Source organism: Martes martes (assembly GCF_963455335.1).
Source record: "Martes martes genome assembly, chromosome: 1".
Classification (NCBI taxonomy): domain Eukaryota; kingdom Metazoa; phylum Chordata; class Mammalia; order Carnivora; family Mustelidae; genus Martes; species Martes martes.
The window spans coordinates 203,347,943-203,369,000 of record NC_137888.1 but is presented as its reverse complement, the minus strand read 5'-3'; the positions used below and the strand labels follow the sequence as shown (position 1 = coordinate 203,369,000).

Sequence of the window (21,058 nt, the reverse complement as noted above, 5' to 3'; positions counted from 1 at the left end):
CCCCACCCCGACTTCCAGCTCTGGCTTCCAGAACTGCTCAGGGAAGGCAGTTCCATTTTAGGACTCCCGATTTCTGGTAATTGGTGACCACAGATTTAGGAAAAGTAGTAACTTGGGACTGGCTCACGTTGTCAAATGCTTGGTCATTTCGCCCCGAGAGTCCTAGAATGCAAGTTCCATCACAGGGTGAGGGGAGGGTACGGATGAGAAAAATGGTGGGAGTTGGATCAGTAAGTGTCCACTGAGACTCATTCTGATGTCTGTCTGTCCACTGTTACGTGGACTTTAAGTGACCTCGAGCCCCCCCCCCCCGACATGGGTCTTGACAGATGACCTCAATTCAAATCCTGCACTTGACCATTCCCTCCCTCTCTGAACTTGGCAAGCAGCTGTCTCCCCCGGCCTCAGTTTCCCCACTTTGTATTTCGATGACTCTCAAGTTGCTATCAAGTTCCTGAAAGGGCTGGTGGGTCCATGGCTTTGGGGGTAGGGGGAGGGGGACGGGTGGGGACAACCCACACAAGGGCTGATGCAGCCTTGTCCCTTTTTCTTGAGAAAATGCAAACAGCTGCTTCGGATTCTGCGGGGAGTTTTCTTTATTTACCACTGGGGAGATAGCAAGCGGGGGAGACACAGATGCAGAGAGGGCAGCGCCTGGGGCTCCTCGGAGCAGAGGAAGTTTGGCCCTGAGTATCTGGCATCTGGGCAAAACCAAGGCTCTTCCAAGCCAGGGTGCAGGTGTCACTTTTTTGCGGTTGGCCCCACAGAGGAAGGTCGCCTGGGGGAGGTGGGGAGCACAGCAAGGTAATTGTCACCGTCCTCCCAGACAGGGCTTTGTGGTGCTGTGTGGCTTCAGGAGCTCTCTGGACCAGACCCCTCTGGGTCTCTGGATCCTCTGAGGTCACATCCAGGGGGCGGGTTCAGTGCGGACACAGGGTCAGCAGGTCCCCCCGGGTGCAGCCACTGAGGCAGCAGTGGTGGGCAGGGTTGGTGGTGGCTGCCCGCCTGCGGTGGTGATGGCGAGAGCTCTGGGGCAGGGGCTGTGGCATGAGAACCAGCATGGGGTTGCCTTCGGCCACCAGCCTGTGGAGATGTTGTCCTTCCAGCCACTGCAGCAGCTCACCTGGGGACAGAGCAGAATTCAGCGTGGGCAGGGGACCCTAGAGGACCCCTCCCCAATATATGCACACACGTCCCACCAAGTGACCTGCTGAAAGCGCCTCTTGTGCACAAATAGAAAGTGAGCACCTATTAAATGCCTACTGTCTACTGAGCACAGATAAACTCTCCCATCCGGATGTGTGCACTTTCCACCCACAACCACGCTCAGGTCCCCTGCTGTGCACGTTCCCGCAAGTCCTCTATCACGCAGACGCATAGACACTTCACAAAGCCAGAGACAGCAGGGGTGACATGGGACATATACATGGGCACACGTGTGCGGGCAGCGGGCTCACACGAACACATGCACACACAGGCACATACCCTCAGAGCCCTTCCCAGCCCTCCCCAGTGCGTGCCTCTGCACCTCCAGGGGCATCTGTGTCACAAAGACGTATGCATATAGGACGCATATGTGTGACACGCAGGCATACACATCCATTTTCTACTCTCTGTACCAGGACGGGGCGCACGGTGAGAAGAGTGAGACCTGGCCTCAATGCTCCATTTAAGGGAGTGCCAAAAAACTCAACAATGAAGATCGATCATATCTTAATGCAATTTTAAAAATCAAAATTAATGCAAAAATTCACGAAGACCAAAATACTCAAATCTAAAGAAGGCACTTTGAAGACTGCCTCGCTCGCCATGCACTGATTTCCTGCCCGGCAGGGGACGCATCCTTCGCTCGCTGGCACGCACACCAGCGCCTCGGGCAAGTGGACGCAGGTAGGTGCACGCAAACCCATCCGCCCGCCCGCCAGCGCCACGTGCACCTGCCCCACGTAGAAATCCCAGAGCGCAGTCCTCGCCCGCCCCTCACTCACGCTCGCCGCCGGCCACCCGCCGCCCGTCTTCGGAGGACCAGCGCGGGCCCCCGCACAGCCGCACCAGCGCGCGCACGAAGTGGTGGCCGCACAGCTTCTCCCGCGCTTCCGGAGCGGGAGCAGTGCCCAGCGCGAGCGCCAGAGCGGTGCCCAGCAGCACCAGCGCCCAGGTGAGTGGGCGGGACTCCATGGCGGCAGGAGGCCGGCCCCAGCGGGGACCCCTTCTTATAGGCATCCAACCCGACCCAGCTGAGGACCTTGGATGGGGACAAAGCATTCCGAGGAAGACTCAGGGAGAAGGTCAAGGGCGGGGTGAGTGCTGAGTGCAAGTGTAGTGTAAACCCCGCAGTTGGGTTTTCTCTCTTTTTTTTTAAAGCAATCTCTACGCCCCAGGTGGGGCTTGAACTCACGACCCCGAGATCATGTCTTGCATGCTCCAACCACTGAGCCAGGCTTTTTTGTCGTGCCTGACTTAAGCTTTGATGGCTCAGGCATCTTCTTCAAAGATGGCTCTCTGGAATAAACCTATTCCACGGCCACCCGGCTAGATAAAGAGCCAGGTGTCCTCCCGGCACTGAGGCTCCCTTGTTTGAGAGGTCTGGGTTGGTTTTAAGGGCCGGCCCTTGGGACCACTTGTGTTTTTCCCTTCTGGCGCTTTAAATTCCCACTCCCGTGTTTTAGGGTTAGCACTAAGCAATGAGCCCTGGGAACCCCAGGCTCCCATCCTGGACCCCAATAGAAGCAGAGCCCAACCAGTGACCACGTGGCCCTGTGTCTGTTCCCTGCCCCCTCACTGTGTGTGTGGGGAGGGGGGGGATGCCCTGCGGTCTCCAGGTCCTGTCAGAAAGAAACCTTTATTTTTTTCAGTTTCCTGATGGTTGTTGCCGAAGGGGGAGCAACCACAAGGGCCAGTCCAACCAGACACTGGATACTGGCTGGCTGAGACCTAACTAGTTCAAGCCCCCTCCCCCCAATTCCAGTGTTTAAGCCCGACTCCCCATCCTGATGGTGTCTGCAGACCTGCGGCCTCTGGGGGAGCATCAGGTAGTGGAAGGGGGGGTTCACAATGGGATTTGTGCTCTCCTAAGAAGGGGGTGTGGGAGAACGCGCCCCCACCCCCCCTCCCTCTCCACGTGAAGGCAGCCATCGGGCCCCCGGGGATTCAGGCCACCGAGGCCAGGGAAGGGAGCTGCATGCCAACCAGCTCAGAACGTTAAATTCACACCGTGTCTGAAATCCATCAATAAAGAATGAGCTGGGGAAACCCAAGCCCCCCTCACCAGACCCCAATAAAAGCAAAGCCCCAAGCCCTGAGTTGGCTCCCTGTTTCCACCAATGACCTCAATGTATAGCCCTAGGTCAGCTGTGTAACTCTTGTAAGTAATTAACCTTTACTTTTTTAGCATTCCCGGATGGGTGGTGCTGAAGGGGATCTTGCAATCATATAAGAACCACAAACAGTGGTTTTAACCTCAACACTGGTTATTGAGAGGCCGACCTGTCTCTCTGCCTGGGCCAGGGCCTTGGGTGCCTCCCCCAGGGGAGCACTGGCTCAGGAGTCTTTTCAGCAACAACAGCCACTTTAGAGAGGGGAACTAGATGACCAGAGAATGGTTCCACATGGTGGTGGTCGGGCAGCCAGCCGTCTGAGACCAGGAGCGGTCAGAATCTTGTTGTCCTTATTCCTGTACCAATAAGGAAACAGCCTCAGAGAGGGATCGCATGCTTGCCCATGGTCACAGGAGGCTGGGGCTAGGGCCGTTGGCTGGCTCTCTCTCTCCCATACTGGGGTCTCCTTGGACGGGGCAGGGACCGGAGGGCCCAGAAGGCGGCTGGCTGTGTTTGCTCGTTATGACTTTGGTTTACCGAGGAGGGAAACTAGAGTGGGGAGAAGGGAGGACACTCCATCGGAGGCAAGGGAGAGCCTGAGCCAAAAACCCTCTCGCTTGAGCCCAGAGCAGCGCCTTCCTGCTTTTCACCAAAGCAGGTGGCTTTCCCTGCGCTAAGAGGGTAGCCGAGAGGGAGGGGGACTGTCTCTCTCCCGCCCTGTCTCTCCCTCTCAGTCCCTCTTGGTCTTTGTCTTTGTGTTACTCCTTGTATCTGTCCAGTCATCCTGGGAGAGACTTGCTTGGCCCCCACTGATGTTGGACCCCTCCCCACAGCCTCCCACCCCAACCTTGCCCTCTGACCCCCCCAGAGCAGCCTGTTCCTTCCACCCACCAAGAGCCTGTAATCAGTTCCTTAGGACAGAGCCAAGGCCAGCAGCTGGAGCTGGGGGTGGGTTCTGTCCTCCAGGACCCCAGCCAATGCTCCACCGTGTCTCTCCTCCCTCAGCCAGCCCTGAGGCCTCCAATGTGGCCCCCAGGCGATCTCCATCCCCCAGCCCTAGCCACATTCCTGCCCAGCTTATACACTCCCCAAAATTCCCCATCACCCAAGTCCAGCAACACACTATTTTTTCCTCTGAACTTTATTCATTCAACGAATGCTCCCAGAGTCCCCTTTGTGCCCGTCCCAGCCCAGCCCCCTGGGAGCCTCCAGGTCAGAGGAGACAGATCTGGACAGAGACCCCCAGCCTTCCGGTCAGAGGGAAGTACAGGGTGGGTGAGCAGTGGCGGAGTATGCTGCTGGGAGGTGACAGCTGGGGTTTTGAGAGGTAAATAAGAGTTTTCCAGGGGCTAAAAGTGGCAGAAAAGATTGTAGGCAGGTGAGGCATTGGGGATGGGGGAGCTTAACCTCTACCAGATGCCTTCTCACAATCCTCCAGAAGCTGCCTGTGTACAGAAAGAGACCAGGGCCATTTATCTGCCCATTGTACAGGGGATGAAACTGAGACACCCGTAGGGGAGGCAAGGTGCCCACCATCACATGGCAATTAAGTGGCAGAACCATGGGCTCCAACACCTGGGCTCTTAACTTCTGTACTCTAAGCCTCCTCACTCTCACCATGCTGTTCCCTCTGCCAAGAATGCCTTTCCTTTCCTCAGCTGCTGAAAAGCTCCAGTAAGTCTCCAGCGTCATCAACCGCGTGAACCTCCGGTTAGGACAGAAAGGGTCCCAGTGTTCAAGTGGGCAGGAAGGCCCAAGACACTGGTACAGTTTAGGGTGGACTGGGACCCCAGCCTCTCCTGGCCCCTCACACGATCCCAAAAAGTCACACAGACTCCCCTCCCCCCAGCCAAAGTGAATTTCCAACCCCGGCAGTTGCTTTTTTCTGGGGCTCCCTCCAGCAAAAGAGGGATGAGGGGGGAGGAACAGAAGGCTGAGATCATATATTTAAAAAGCTCTGCAAGGTCTTCACTGAGACAGGAAGCTCAGGGCCAAACCCTGAGAGGACAGGAAGATGGGAGGGGCTTAAATCTGGCTCCTGGATTCTGGGGGCAAGGCACACAGCGGGTCCCACCAAGGCATTCATCTTGAATCTTTGCAAGTTCCCGAGGCCACAAGACTACTGCTGCCCCACAAACCAGGGGTGCCCCTCAAATGCAATGTCATTTGCCCCACGGGGGTCTCTGTGAAGCAGAAAGCCCAGAGAGGGGCAACCTTCTGCCCCAGGTCACACAGCCAGTCCACAAAGACTAGAACCCAGAGGTGTGTGTGTAGGAGATATAAAAATGAAGTGAGTGGGTTTCCTCCTCCGGACAAGCAGGGAAGGCGTGAGTTTCACACTCTCGGCTACCCCCGGCTTGCACTCCATAGTGCATCCAGCTGGGGGCCCAAGGCGCTGAATGTTGGTCGGTCTTTCGGGCTAGGGGCCCAGCACAGCTTCATGAGCTCATGAACCTGAGGGAGTGGGAGGAGACAACAGGGTCACATATGAGCGGTAGGAAGGACTTCTATTCACAGTTTCAAAATATAAATTAGATTCCATCCCTCCCCTGCTCCAAAGCCTCCCATGGCTCCCTACAGGTCTTAGAACAACATCTCATGCCCTCCCGTCTCCTTCCATCACTTCCTCTCCTGTTCTCTGCAGCCACATCTGCCCACATCTCATTATTTAAATGCATCAAACTCATTCCCTCCTCAGGGCCTTTGCACATGCTGTGTCCACTGCTGAGAATGCCCTCTCCCAGCTTTTCCCATGGGTAGGTTCCTCCTCCTCCTTCAGGATTATTCCCTCTAAAAGGTCCCCCTGACCACCACCTCACCCCCTCATTTCCTCCTGTTCAACTCTTCCTAGACACCAGTAACCACCGGAATGTTCTTGTTAGCCTCTGCTGGTTGCCAGGAGGACAGGGTAGTTTCTGTTCTATCCCCTGCTGGGTCCCCAGCACATAGCCCAGAGCGCGGCACACAGTCAGTGCTCGATAAACGTTTGTGGTCTGGGAAGGTGAATTTATTTATTGATTGATTTTTAAAGATTTTATTTGAGAGAGAGAGCACATAGGGGGAGGAGAGAGAGGGGGAGAGAATCTCGGGCAAACTCTGCCCCCAGTGCAGAGCCTGACATGGGACTTGATCTCACCACCCTGAGATCATGACCTGAGCAGAAACCAAGGGTCTGTTGCTTAACTGACTGAGCCACTCAGGTGCCCCTGGGCAAATCAATTTATGAATGACCAACCTCATGTCAGACAGTTCCACAGAAGTTGTGAAGATAAACTGTAAGAGTCATTAACATTTACGGAAAGTTGACAGTCAGCTGGACCCTAAGCTGAGCAAGGGAGAGGGGTCAACTTGTCTAAACTTCCGCCACCCCATAAGGCATTGTTATTCCCATCCTGGAGATGGGCAAACTGAGGTTCTGAAAGTGTTTGCGACTTGCAATACAGTGAGAGAACAGCAAAATAGAAGCCAAAATCCCTTTCAGATTCATGCCCCAGGGTATGCTCTCAATTAAGAGATAAAAGCAGGGGGGGGGGACCCAAAGGGACCAGCTGGCTTCTTTAGGAAAATCCAGAGGGGGAAACTGAGGCAGGCCCTTCAGCACTCACCTCACCAGGGCAGGCAGTAGGCGCCGGCAGTCTCTGGCCCTCAGTCAGAAGCTCCAGGAGGCAGCAGAGGGCCGGGACATCTCGATCACATCCCATCATCTCCATCATCCGCAGGAACTCCTGAGGCCAAGAGGGAGCACCCGTGGTGGGGGGAGGTGCCATCCATGAAGGAGGGAGAAGGGGCGGCCAGTGATTGGGGAGGGGGTAGAGGTGGCAGGGCAGGGGGCAGCCATAGTGAAGGGAGGGAGAGAGTCAGGCACGGTGGGGAGAGGGGCCATCTGTGATGGAGGAGGTGGGGGCTGTCCGTGGTAGCGGGGGTCAGCCTTAGTGAAGAGCGGTCCTCCCCATTATAAAGGGCCTATATAATGCTGGGACAAGGTGACACTGAGCAAAAAGAGGGACTCGGGCACAAACAGGGCAGGGATGGGCCAGGAAGGTTCTGGCGATCCAGGGGTGCTGACTCACTGCTGAGGGGCTGCAGCTCTTGTCCCCGTAGGTGAAAAGCTCGTACAGGATGACCCCGAAGCTCCAGACGTCCGACTGGCGCGAGAAGATGTTGTCAGAGAGAGACTCTGGGGCGTACCTGGAAGGGGACGAGGAAGTCTTGGGATGCGAAAGTGAGGGAGAGTATGGGAAAAGGAACAATCTTGGGCGGGGGGACCTGGAGGGTAGCTGTGAGAGGTCAGTCCCAGCCCCGGGGTCAGAGTTTCCCTGCCTGTGGGATGGGGTAGTCTCCCAACCTACGGAAGGTCTGGGCGGGATCAGGGCGGAGCCGTGACTCTAGGGGGCAGGGGGCAGGGGCCAGTGCCGAGGGGCGGAGCGGGGCGGGACAGGAAGTCGTGGCCTGGGAGGGGCCTGGGCAGCGGGAGGGGCGGGGCCGGGGTGGAACCGGGACAGTGGGGAGGAGGGGCAGGCCAAGACAGTGGAAGTAGGGGAGGGGCCGGGGTAGGGGGGAGTCGTGGGGGGCCTGGGCGGGGTCAGGAGGGCCATAGCAGTAAGAGCAGGGGCGGGGCCAGCGATGAGGGGCGGGACCAGCACGCTAGGGGGAGGAGCCAGGACTGTGGGAAGGCGGGGCCATGGCGGGCCCTAGAAGGTAGGGAGGAGGTAGGGACCAAAGTCGCGGGGAGGAGAGGTGGGCCGGGGCGGGGGCGGGGTCCCGGGGTCCCCACCAGAAGATGGGGCTCTGGCCGGGCTCGTGGACCACGTAGTAGTCTTTGTCGAGCGGCAGCAGTTTGGCGAGGCCGAAGTCGGCGATCTTGACGTGCGTCTCGCTCTCCACCAGGATGTTGCGCGCGGCAAGGTCGCGGTGCACGTAGCGGCGGGAGCCCAGGTACTCCATACCCTGTAGGCGAGAGTGAGGGCCGGACTCCAGCGCAACCCGCAGGGGCCCAACCTGGCTTACCTGGAATCCAACCCAAACCCATCCCAGAACCCAAGCCTAACCCTGCCCCCGACCCATCCTGCACTCCAGTCCCGACCCCAGCTCTAACTCAACTGCTCCTCCAGCCTGACCTGGACCCGAAACTTCCACCTTTAGCCTTCCCCGCGACTCCACACAGACCCTCGCCAAGACTGGGCCACCTCAGCCCCCTGGGCCCCGGGCACGCCCCGCACCTTGCAGATCTGCGAGGCGTAGAGGAGCAGGCGGTTGGCATCGAGGCGCGCGCGGTGCCGCTGTAGGAAGTCCCGCAGGCAGCCGCTGGGCAGGTACTCCATCACCAGCCGCAGGCTCTGGCGGCCTAGGTGATGGGAGGGGAGGCTGGGAGGAGTCACCACAGGGCCCAACTCTGTCCACTGCCCCTCCCGATTCTTCCTCCCGGATCAGAGTACGGCCCTGGGTTCCTCCCAGCCTCAGTATTGCTTTCTATAAAATGGGAACGGCAACCATGACGCTTATCACCAATGGCTCTTGAGTACTTTCTATGATATACATTGATTCATTTAAACTTGATGATGACCCCTTTTTCAAGTGGAGAAATGGACACGCAGAGAGTTTAAATCGCCTGCCCAAGGTCTCCCAGCTGCTAAGGGAGAGAGTGGGAATTCGAACCTGCGGCGATCCAGATCTGGATAAACAAGAGCGTCAGTCGCGCCCCTCCTGGTGTCCCCAGGCCACCCTAGAATGTCACTGCAGGAGCATGCGGGTGTGGGATTCGAAGAGCACCTGTTTGGGAAGTGGCTCACCTGGGCCATAGCTGACACCGCGGTACTTGACAATGAAGTCACTGTGGAGGGCTTTGAGGGTCTGGATCTCCCTCTGGAAGTCCCTCTGCTGGTCTGGCCCACTGTGCTGCAGCTGCTTCACTGCCACTAGGGCGCCTGTGTTGTCACCCAGCGGGTCATAGCGGCACAGTTCCACGCTGCCGAAGTTGCCCTGGGGAACAGCCGGGCTGGTGTCCACGTGCACGGGGGCTTTCCCGCAGCAGGGCTGGTGTTCATGTGCACCGGGGCTTCCCCGCCCGCCCCAGCCCGGCCCAGCTCACCTTGCCCAGCTGTGAGATGTACCTGAGGTGTCTCTCCTCGAAAATAGTAGGATCCTGGTAGGCGTAGAGCTGGGCACCATTCCATAGCCCATCACGGGGCGCCAAGGTACCAGGTGTGGGGTCTGAGAGGAGCTCATAATCTGCGGGGCACAGGCAGTAAGTGACCGGTACACTGGGCCCTGGGTCCCCCTCCTAAGCTGACTTGCTAGGGCACTTTGATCTGCACACTTACCTTCTCTGCCCATTATGGCAGGGCCCCTGCAAGCCTCAGGGTACCTTGCAGGGGGCTGGAAAAGGAGGCCGGCTGGGCAAAGGCAGACCAACCCCTTATGTGTTCTCCAGGCTGTGCAAACTATGTATAGCTCTGGAGACAGAAGGGCATTTCCCAGACTCCACTGAGGTGAAGTGTGGTACATGGTTGAGCTCAGGCTGATGGGGGAGAAGAACTGGCTGCCCTTTCAGGCCTGACACATGGAAACCTAGCATGGGACCCTCCACAGTCTCTCTCTCTCTCTCTCTCTCTCTCTGCGGAGGATGTGACAGGGACCTGAGGCCATGGATGGGTGGAGCCAAAAAGGGAGAGGCACCTGTTGACCTGGACACCGTCATGGAATGAAAGGTATATATCCACTATGGTCAACCTGGAGCTTGGGGAGAGGGGGTCTGTTTGTTACAGCAGCAGCTGAGGCTCATGCTGACTGATACACTCACCAACCACTCCAACCCTGCCAAGCACACAGGGCCGGCTCTGCATGCAAATTTCACTTTATTTCCCCACCTCAGGGCCTCATGATAGGCCAGCCCTGCCCACCCCGCCCAGCCCAGTGGGCACCTGAAGTGATGAGGCTGTTCAGGTCACGGATGATGGCACGGAAGGAGGGCCTCTGGCCTTCCTTGTAGGCCATGCACTGTTGGATCAGCATGGCGAGCTCCATCCACTTGGGGGCAGGGAGCTGCTGCTGTTCTCTATAAAACTGGAGCTTCTGAGGTTGAGGAGAGGGGCTGATCACTCCCAGTGTACCCTCAGGAGCAGCCCCCTTGCCCCCCAGACCAGCCCATCCTCCCCAAGCTGGACCTTAGCCCCCCTAGAAGCCAATACAGGTGCTCTGACCTTGGCAGGATCCAGGGTGCTGATGGGTATCGGGATCCCGCTGAACACCTCCCAGACTGTGGCACCAAAACCCCACTTGTCAGCTTCCAAGCCAAGTGTCCGGGGCTCCAGGAGACACTCAGGGGCCACCCACGGGATCCTGTCTATGAGCACTGGGGAGTGGGGCGGGGGTCAGGGGTCTGCTTCCCTGCCCCACTAGGTCCCTCCGTCCACCCTTCCAGACTTACTGTCCAGGTTTAGCACAGCAGGGCTGACCCCAGGGTCACTAAGCTTGATGAAGGGCAGGTTCCCATCAGCCCCTTCGCGAGCCAGGAGCACCTTCCGGGCTGAGACATTGCCATGGAGGAGGCCTTTGTCCTCCTAGGTGGGCCAGGCACAGGGAACGCAAGGGAGGGTTTGCTGAATGAATAGTCTGGCTGGAAAGCCACTACATAGCCTTCAAAGCCCACCTGTGGCTGCTCAGACCATACTTCTAGACCACTCCCTAGACTACTGGCAGCCTGTCTTGCCTCCTCGGGTTCACCCCCTATGCTGCCCCATGTCCCTCCTCTCAAAGCCACCCAGAGGCTCCCCATTGCCTTTAGGATAAAGTCCAAAGTCCTCAGCCTAGCAGTCAAGGTCCTTTGAGATACTCCTTCACTCTATCTCTGACATTCTCTCTTCCACGCCCCTACCCCAGCCTCCCGCCAGCTGAACTGCTGGAGGCATCCCGGGACGTGCACCCCGTCTTCTAAGCTGCAGGCCTGGGCCCAGGCTGTCCCCTCAACCTGACACACTCTCCTCCTTTTCTCTGCTTGATGAGCTCCTATTCAACCCTCAAGGCCCAGCTCCCATGTTCCCTCTTCTGGGAAGCCTTCCCCCTGCCCAGCCTCATGGCCCACTACTCCCCCTGAAATCCACCAATGACCATCTGTTCCCTTCTCCTGCTCTTACACCTCTGAGCCTGTACGTATGCTGTTCCCTCAGTCTAAAATGCCCTCCCTTTGTATCCTTGCCAAACTCCTATGCCTACCACAGAGCCCACTCTCAATTACCCCTCCATTCTGTGCCCAGAGGGTAGAGCAAGCAGAGGAGCACTCACCAGATAGTTGAGGGCATAGGCCAGCTGTTTGATCACCTGCAGCTTCCAGCTGGCTGGCACCAGGTGGCCAGACTTGCGCAGGTAGGTGTCCAGCGCTCCCAGGTGTACAAATTCCTGCACCATGATACCTGGCAGCAGCAGGGAGGGGCAGGGCTGGGAGGCAGGACTGAATCCGTGCTGAACAGGCTCTGCCTCGCCCCCCGTGGGTTGGGGGGCTCTGGAGCTCTCGGTTCTGAGAGTTCCCTCGGTCCTTACCCTCCTCACCTCTCCTCCTCACTTCCATATGGGAGCTATTGCCCCGAGATGCCTGGATGGCACTGAACTCTGTCCACATCTCACTTCCAGCACTTTGCATGTTCTCTCTGGAACGTTCCCCCCTCCTCTTCCCTAATTCCTAATATCTTTGCCTTCTCTGCTTAGAACTTAGCTTTGCCTATCCAGAATCATTGCCTAACCTCCAAGCTGGGCTGGCGGCCTCTGACCACCCACAGTGCCCTGCGCGGCCCCCATGCCCATGATCACGATCACGTAGATCCCGTATCACCCCGCCCGACCTGTCACGTTCCACGCTGTGAGTGCAGCTCCTGGCCCCTCCCGGCCCCCGAGAGATAACTACTGTACTGATCTGGTGGAACTGGGGCTTGGAGAGGTAACTTGGCCCTTGCAAAGCTGTAGGGGTCGGGGTGGGGGGAGGTACACAGGGAGGTGGGATTGGATCCCAGGCCCATTTGACTTGAGATAATTCTGGGGGGCTGGGTATCTGTGGGAGCCTGGAACTGGCTGCCCCAAGAGTGGCAAATGAAGGACACAGGTAAGAGGGTGAGGGACCCTGGGGGACAGAGAGCCCAGCCAGGGCAGCCTCTGGATTTGTATGGCTAATGACGTTTTAGCTGGTCTCAGTGGGGAAGGGCAGCCGCAGGGGTGAAGGTTGCTCACTGTCTTCAGCCATGCACATTCCGTGGAGCAACACGAGATGCTGGTATGACACTTGGCTCATCAGACTCGCAGCTTCCAGAAATGACTGGGGAAAGGAGAAGGGGTAGTAGGTCCATGGGTTCCTCCCCATCCAGGGTCAGACCAAGCACCCCAAACTTGCTGCTCACAAATCAGCCTCAGGAGGATGCCTCACCACAAGCCTCCTTTGATTTTGGAGTCCACCACTGGTACACACGGGACTCTGTATCATCATTTTCTGATGGGCGCTGGAAGTCCCCATGGTAATCTACCTTGGGTCTCTCACACAGAAGTGGGAGACTTGGGGTTCAAGGAGGGCTCAAGCCTTCCCTGGGTGGCCCAGCCTGCTGAGGCTTCCATCCACGTCACTCCCTTCTTCTTCTTTGATCACTCCTCTCCAGCCCACTGGCCCGTCTTCACTTTTTTTTTTTAAGTTTTATTTATTTAAGTAATCTCTGCACCCAGTGTGGGGCTGGAACTCACAACCCTGAGATTAAGAGTCACGTGCTCTTCCAACTGAGCCAGCCAGATGCCCCCTCCTCACTGTTCCTTAAACATGCCAGGCAGAGGGGTGCTGGGTGGCTCAGTCGGTTAAGCCTTTGCCTTCAGCTTTGGTCATGATCCCAGGGTCCTGCGGGGAATCTGCTTCTCCCTCTCTCTCGGTTCCTCCCCCCAGTTTGTGTGCTGTCTCTCTGTCAAATAAATAAATAAAATCTTAAAAAACAAAAAACAAATATGCCAGGCACAACCCTGCCACAGGACCTTTGCACTGACTATTTCTTCTGTTCAGTGTACTCTTTCTGTTTGCGTCTAAATTCCCCGATCCCTTTGTATTTCATGATATGGAGATGATGCAGCTACATTTCTGTTCTGTTAAAGACCCGTGTGTTTTTAACCTTCTTTGAATCCACAACACTCTCTCCAGCCAGTCCTGACCCCAAAGTCCTGGTCCCCATCACACTCACCTCCATGCAGTTTTTATGCTTGGCATCCATCACTTTGAGCAGCACCTCTGTCTCCCGGGCCTCCCCCTCCACGACCTCGTGGCGACAACCCCGGTAAATCTTGGTGAACGATCCATGACCCAGGTTCTCATGCTGGAGGGTGAGGAGGCAACAGGAGAGGCTGGTAAGGGGGCTCCTGGTGGGATCCTGGCCCCCGGTCCTGGCCCCACTTTACAGATAATGAAGTAGAGGCGCAAGGAGGTTACATCACATGCTTGAAGCCACACAGCACAGATGTAAATGAGATGCAATGCAGACCCAGGGTCTGGATCCCAACTGAGGTCCCCCCACCCATTTCCTGGGGCCGCTTACCCACTCCAGGCTGTCAGCAGGGATCTTGTGAAATGTCATCTGACTCAGCTGGCCTTGGGATTGGGTCTGAAGAGGGGATGATGTGGGTGGGCTGCAACCCCTCCGTACCACAATCAGGTTGGACTTTTCTGTGGGGAGGAGGTAGCAGGAGAAAGACGGAGGTCAGAGGTGCAAGATCCCCTAAGGTTTGCTCACTCCCTGCTTCAATTTGGGGTCCCCCCAGAAGCAGCCAACCCTGAGATGAGGACCCCAGGGTACATGGTTTATTTGAGACTACAGGAAGCCCCAGTCGTGGGGGGGGGGTGTCCCTATGAGAAGGCAATGCTGTGGGCAACCTACTCCCAGTCCTGCTAGGAATTCTAGAAGACTCTGAAGAACTCACAGCTCACAGTTGTTCCTTGCCTGTGGTTTGTCTGAGAGCAAAATTCACCCAGAGGAAGAGGCTAGAGATGGAGAGAGTCTAAGAGCCAGGGTCAGCTCTTGGATCCTCGTGGTACCTGAAGATGGCATCTACACTACCAGTCCATAAACCCCCTTTTCTTCCCTAACCCATCTGGACCCATGGCTTCTGCCACTTGCCACACAAAGCAGGACCCCAGCTTGACTGCTCAGCTCAGGGGAGGGGACGGGCTCACCTTTGGGTTTGGGGGTGCAGCAGAAAGTGAGGCTTAGTGCAACCCCATCCACATGCAGCCCGCCATCCCAGCAGGCTGCCAAGAGCTCTCGAAGGCTGCTGTGGGGACGGCCGAGGCCAGCCAGGGAGAAGGTTCCTGTGGGGTCACAGCGGATGAGGCAGCCCTTGTAATCAGGACCCAGGGGGGTCTGCAAAAGAGGAGTGGTCCCTGAGTGCAAGTGGGCAGTGCCTTCCACTCACCCCATCTTCCTCGAGCACCACAGGCTCATTCCAATCTCCAAGCCTTCGCATATGCTGTTCCCTCCACTAAGAATGCCTTTACCCTCCCCTCCCTCAAGGAGCGAAGATGAAAGACTCATCTTTCAGGTTTCAGTTCAAATGTCGCCTCCTTCAGGAAGCCCTCCCTGCTCACCTGGCTCCTAGTGGTGGACCAACCTGAACACAGACAGTGAGGAGGAAGCAGTCAAAATCCTGGGGACTGCGGCGGAGAACGTAGGAGCCGGGACGTGAGCCCTGGGTCTTGAGTTTGTTGATGGCAAAATCCAGGCTGTGGAGAAAGGCGGGAGGAAAAGACAGAGACAGAGAGATGGAGGCAGAGAAACCCAAGCTAGACTTGGGTTCTAATCCTGGTCCCTCTGAAGCTCCGGGACCCTGGCCACCTAACATTCCCTGAATCCTTCCTATTTTTAAAATGAGCCAAAAAGGGTGTCTGGGTGACTCAGTCGTTAAGCATCTGCCTTCAGCTCAGGTCATGATCCAAGGATCCCAGGATTGAGCCCAGCATCAGACTACCTGCTCAGCGGGAAGCCTGCTTCTCCCTCTCCCGCTCCCCCTGCTTGTGTTCTCTCTCTAGCTGTGTTTCTCTCTGTCAAATAAATAAATAAAATCTTAAAAAAAAAAAAAAAAGAATACTTGTCTAAAAGTAAATAAATAAAATGAGCCAAAATTCAGGGCTCTACTAGAGGATTAAATAAGAGATCACAGGTAGAACCTGGTGCCATTCACCCCAGTAATCCACCCTGGGGCACTGAGGAATCAAGAGAAAGGGAAGCCGCTGTGCGGGACAGCAAAAGGGAGAGCCTAGTCTCATTGAGCGCCAACCATGAACCAGGCACTGTTCCAGCACATGACCCCTGTCCAACGCTCCTGGGGAGGGGAGGACACTGAGACAGTGACCAAGATTCTAACCGAGTTCCGGGGGGATAGACCCTTACGTGATGGGGCCGTGGCACTGCTCGGCCACTTCCTCCAGCAACCGTGGCGGCGCAACCTCCTTGCAGAAGAAGTGCCTGGAATCGGCGATCAGCCGAAAGTAGCCATCGATGAGCGCCACGAAGGACAACGCGGCGGGCAGCCCCGGGAACTCGGCCTCCTGTGATGATCAGCGTCAGTGCCCGCTGCGGCCCGAAGGCGACCGTCCCGCATCCCCGCAGTCGGGGTTAGACGGGAAGGGAAGAGAGTCCAGTACCCACCAGGATCTGGTTGTCCATCCTGGTGATGGTGACCAGGCGGTGCTCCCCGGCCGGGCCAACACGCGGAGCCTGCTTGATGCTGATGTCCACAATTTCTGGAAAGTCGCAGAAGGGCTGGAGGGCCTGGGAACGGGGTTGGCGGGGGAGGGCTGAAGCTGGCGGTCCGGTCCCCTCGGAGCCCCCAAGTCCGTCTCGGAAGCCTGGACCCCCACCAACCCACCAACCCATGGCGAAAACCAGCCCCGGTCCCTTCCCTCGTCTCCCCTGCCAAACCCCGGACCTTTCTATCAATCTCACCCCATCCCCAATGTCTCCCACCCTACGTCTGCTAAACCCCATCTCCTTCGGTCATCCGGTCCCCTCCCGGAACCCGTCCATCGCTTAGCTCCACTCCACCTCCCGGGCTCTCTCAGTCCCGCCGGGAGCCCCGCCCCGTCTCAGCCCTGACTCCTCCCCCAGCCTTCAGCTAACCCGGTCCTGAGCCCCCCGCCCAACCACTCTCCTCCCTCCCAAGTCCCGCCCATTTTTTCCACCCTGCTCAGCCCCACCTCTCATTCAACCCGCCCTGGTGGGAACCCTCACAGTCTCTCCCTTCCTTCCCCCTGCCCACTCTCCTGCCCCTCCCTCCTATGCTCCGCCCCCGCCGTTGGCCCCGCCCAGCAGCCGCCCACACCTCCTGTCCTCCCGAACTCCAGGCGATGCCGCTGTCACCAGCCACTCGGAGCAGCCCCTGCGCATCCTCACCACCAGCAGCCCCGGGGAGGCTCACGGGGAAGGTCTCGACCGCCCTGGCCGGGTCGAGCCTCTCCAGGTCCATGATGTACTTGGCCATGAGCGAGTGCCTGTCAGCCTGGCAGGCGGTCACACGGCGCAGGGCCAGGCGCACGGTCCTCCGGATGCGCTTCCGCGTCACGAAGCTCAGGCCCTGGATCAGGTCGCGCAGGTCGGGGGGCAGGCAGACCTTGTAGCTACGAGTGGGGGTAGCGGGTCCTCACTGTGGGGAGCGATCTCCACAGGTACGGACAGGGACACACACAAACCCAAATTTTAGCTGAAGGGCTGAAGGGTGGCCTCACTTGGGGGGCACGAGGCACACACAGAGACACTCAAGGACATGTCTGGGGGAAGGACCCCAGTGTGGGGAGGGCCACTGGGCTCCACCAGACAGACGGACATAGACACACACACACGCACACACACAGGCCTTTAGCCGCAGGAGGGAGGTAGGGACTGGAGCCTCAGGGGTTGGTGGGGTCCTGGATCCCAACCACACACCGCAGGCTTGTGGGTGGGGAGCCTCAGGGCATCCTGAGCTCTAGGGATGGCCCGGCGGAGCCACGTTTGCTCACTCCCCCAGCTAGACGCTGGGTATCACAGGCTGGAAACCCTCACCTGACAGTCTTCAGCAGCTCCTCGGGCTGCTGAACCTGCTCGCGGGCCATCCGGGCCAGGTCCAGCACCGCCAGGCTAAGACATTCCCCCTGCTCCTTGAGACTGAGGCCCACGGAGAGGCGGCCGCTCACCAGGTCACTTCGATGCTGGGGGCCGGTCATAGCCCAACCGTGAGCCCTGATAGTGCACTACAGACCCCCCCCCACCCTTGGGTCGATTCCCAACCCTGGGCTGCCATAGAGAGGGTCAGCCAAGGCCCCCCAAACTGCGAGTCTTGTTATTGCCCTGTGGACCCCCCACCACCCCGGGCTGAGCCCCATGCAGGCTTTTACCTGAGCGAAGAGGTGCTCCAGGACTGGTAGGTCAAGGATGGCGCTGGCCAAGTCCTTGCGTAGCCCGAAGCGGTGGCACTTCTCTAGCCCAAACCAGTTGGGGAAGTAAAAGCTAAGCAGAAGGGGAGAAGCCTAGAGTAGGGGTATGGAGGGGTGGAAGACCATGCCAAGACCTCACAGAGCCCAGGTTGTGCCATTGCCTTGCTAAGTGACCTTGGGAAGCAAGGGACACCCTCTGCCCTCTGTTCTTCATCTGGGCCATGAGCAGGGATCACAAATTCCCTGGGGGTAACCGCTGGGAAGTGCAGGGAGATGAGAAGGTTGTAGGATTACTGTTGTATTAAACTCTCCTTGCCCTCAACACAAGGCATCCCCTCTGGGTAACATTTAACCTATGCCTGTGGGGGTAGGGGTGATGTGCTTCCTACCGGAGCCTGTAGACCAGGACTTGGGTGCTTGAGTCCTCCACGGAGAAGATGTGGCTCGGGGGGAACCAGCAGGACAGGTCCTCCGTGGCCAGGGCAAAGAGGGAGTGGTATACAGGCAGGATGCCTGAAAGAATGCCCCCATCAGCACCCTCCTAGGTGTCCCCATCTTGTCCCTTGCAGGGCTGCCACGGTTAGGAGCCGCATGCATCTCTGCAGGGCTCTTTCTCACTTTTGGCTCTCACCCTGAGCACACCCCCGCTCACACGCACACTCCATGGCTTCCCATTGCCCTCAGCAGAGAATTCACACACAACCTGCTTCCTGGGGCCCCCCGCCCCTCGCCCCAGAGTGCTCCTTCCACACTGTACACCTTACGTCAAGAGATGCCCTCATGTGCCTCTGAGTCTTTTCACAGCCTTTCCCTGAGCATCTTCCTCCTTTGCCAAACTCTTATTCATCCCTTAAAGCCCCAGCTCTAAAGCTGACTCCACTTTACAGCTATTCCCGCTCCAATCTGGGCCTCCCACAGCCCGACCCCTCCCTTTGGCCCAGCCTTCTAGGGAACCACTCACCACTGGCCTTAGCAGCCCAAACACACAGCTCTTCAGCTGAATGGTCCCCAAAGGAGAAGGATAGGCGCTGTGGGGGTCCAGGGCCCCGAGGGGGCAGCAGCACATGCAGTGCACCAGCCTCTGAAGATGAGAGGCTGCAGGAACGCTGAGGGATCAGGGGTGTCTCCTCGCTTGGAGGCGCCATAGGTGTAGCCTGTCTGGACACACAGAGGCAGCCACTCAGTTCTGGCCAGACGGAACAAGACTACGAAGCTTCTAGGGGTGTGGGGGAGGACAGAGATGCTACAGGGGAGGTAGGGCTGAAGCTGATTTAAGAGGGAGGAGAAAGGAACAGAGACACACAGAAAGAGAAAGAGACAGAAAGGGGTGCCTGGGTGGCTCAGTCAGTTAAATGTCTGCCTTCAGCTCTGGTCATGGTCCTGGTGTCCTGGGGTCCTGAGATCGAGCCCCACGGCAAGCCCCACATCAGGCTTCCTACTCCATGGGGAGTTTGCTTCTCCCTCGGCCCCTCCCCCACTCCTGCTCTCTCTCAAATAAATAAATTAAATATTTAAAAGCACACGAATGAAGACAGAGATGGAGAAAGAGAGAGATGGGGGAGCTGAGTGTGCAAGATAGGTGAGGAGCCATACCCCCCCACCCAGGGCTATGCTGGGGTCTGGAAGATACTCTACACTCTAATTCATGTGAATTCTTTTTTTTTTTTTCTTCTTTTCTTTTCTTACTATGGTTGATGCACATAATTTGTGTGTATTCTTGTCAGTCCGAGGTGGAGAGATCCAGCCAGTCTGCAGCTTTCCTACCCTCCTTACCGCAATGCCCCTGCCCCAGGCAGGCATGAGCAATCAATCACAAGTGTACAGATTTGCTGACCAGGAAGCAGATAGATACTGGTTCCATGGGGGTTTAAGGGGATAGGGGTGGCCCATCACTTCCTGCAGGTCTAGGAGACTCAAGCTCTTCTGGGGCTGGGGCTGGAAGCTTTGGCAGCTGGTATGATCTATTCTTTGTGACAGGCATCAGATGCAGACTGATGACTGTCGATAGGAGGGACCTCTGTGTCTGGTTTTTTTTTTAAGATTTTATTTACTTATTTGACACAGATCACAAGTAGGCAGAGAGGCAGGGAGAGAGAGAGAGGAAGGGATGCAGGCTCCCTGCTGAGCAGAGAGCCCGATACGGGGCTCGATCCCAGGACCCTGGGATCACGACCTGAGCCGAAGGCAGAGGCCTTAACCCACTGAGCCACCCAGGCACCAGGAGGGACCTCTGTGTCTTATCTGCCCACCACCATCACCTTCTCTGTACCCTTTATCACTCCCACTGTTTAAGCCCCTGTAGTAAGAAGCCCTCCCTGGAATGAGCCCAGGAGGAAATTGCCTCTTACCCTTTATTCCAGACCTCAGGACCCCTGGTTAAGCAGAGGGAAGGGCTGGGCTTCAAGCCCAGCAGGGAAAAGGGAGTAGTAGACGGACAAGATCCACTTACACTGACCTGAATAAAGAAGATGCAAAGAAAATATTGGGTAAAAAACCATGTTCCAGGGGCGCCTGGGTGGTTCAGTTAGTTAAGTGTCTGCCTTTGGCTCAGGTCATGATTCCGGGGTCCTGGGATGGAGCCCCAGATCAGTCTCTCTGCTCAGCAGGGGAATCTGCTTCTCTCTTTCCTTCTGCCCCTCCCCTCTGCTTGTGCTCCTGTGCTCTAACTCTCTCTCCCCCTCACTCACTCTCTCTCAAATAAATAAAAATCTTAAAAACAAAAAACCATGTTCCAGAATAATAGTAGGGGGTGGGGGAGGGGACAGAATTAATGAGGTTTTAGCAAACCCAGCCCATAAGCCTGGAGCTCAGAAGACCCTAGGCTCTGGGTTCAAATCCCAACCCCACGATATTCAAGCTTCGTGACCCTGGCAGGGCTCCCATTGCTGACACGCCACTTTCTCAGCTGTGAGATGGGCTGACTGCCCACCTCCCTTGGTTTGCTGAGCTGAACCCAAGGGGTCAACGTTTTTAATCCTCACTAACTGGCACCGTCTTTGGTGACATGTCCAGCGAGCACCGAGGCCAGCCAAACCGGGAAGGAAGGTCCCTGTGGGGGAGGGAGGGCGTGAGGGGCAGGGAGCTTTCCCCTAGGGACACCCCCATGTCACCAGTGCCCAGACAAGGAATTCCCAGTCCCAGGAGCCCTGGGGCCTCTCTCACTCCCCCCAGAGGTCGTCACTGTCCTATTTCTAAGAGTGGACTCAATCATGGTCTTTGCACCTTTATGTAAACGGAATCACACAGTTTGTGCATTTTGTTTAAAATCAATCTTAAAGATATGTATATACTTTATATGTTGAAGGGGAAAAAAAGGAAAAAA

At 57.1% G+C, this 21,058-nt stretch overlaps 2 protein-coding genes across 2 annotated transcripts; both read right to left on the bottom strand.

The window, feature by feature from the left end:
• Positions 1-920: 920 nt before the first annotated feature.
• INSL3 (insulin like 3) lies at positions 921-2,178 on the bottom strand (the record flags this gene model as incomplete). The annotated part of the gene is made up of 2 exons (XM_080805725.1): positions 921-1,123; positions 1,989-2,178. 2 exons carry the CDS (start codon positions 2,176-2,178, stop codon positions 921-923), a joined length of 393 nt encoding a protein of 130 aa, XP_080661851.1.
• Positions 2,179-4,448: 2,270 nt separating this feature from the next.
• JAK3 (Janus kinase 3) lies at positions 4,449-20,188 on the bottom strand. The gene is made up of 24 exons (XM_080805301.1): positions 20,085-20,188; positions 18,698-18,894; positions 18,126-18,249; positions 17,698-17,809; positions 17,366-17,511; positions 16,647-16,941; positions 15,974-16,096; positions 15,716-15,873; positions 14,937-15,048; positions 14,503-14,689; positions 13,868-13,995; positions 13,517-13,648; positions 12,534-12,618; positions 11,598-11,725; positions 10,744-10,876; positions 10,517-10,668; positions 10,238-10,388; positions 9,406-9,545; positions 9,107-9,296; positions 8,537-8,661; positions 8,092-8,264; positions 7,388-7,505; positions 6,923-7,042; positions 4,449-5,771 (listed from the first exon to the last, which is right to left on the bottom strand). Exons 2-24 carry the CDS (start codon positions 18,879-18,881, stop codon positions 5,664-5,666), a joined length of 3,324 nt encoding a protein of 1,107 aa, XP_080661427.1. The 5' UTR covers positions 18,882-18,894; positions 20,085-20,188; the 3' UTR covers positions 4,449-5,663.
• Between the last annotated feature and the right edge of the window lie 870 nt (positions 20,189-21,058).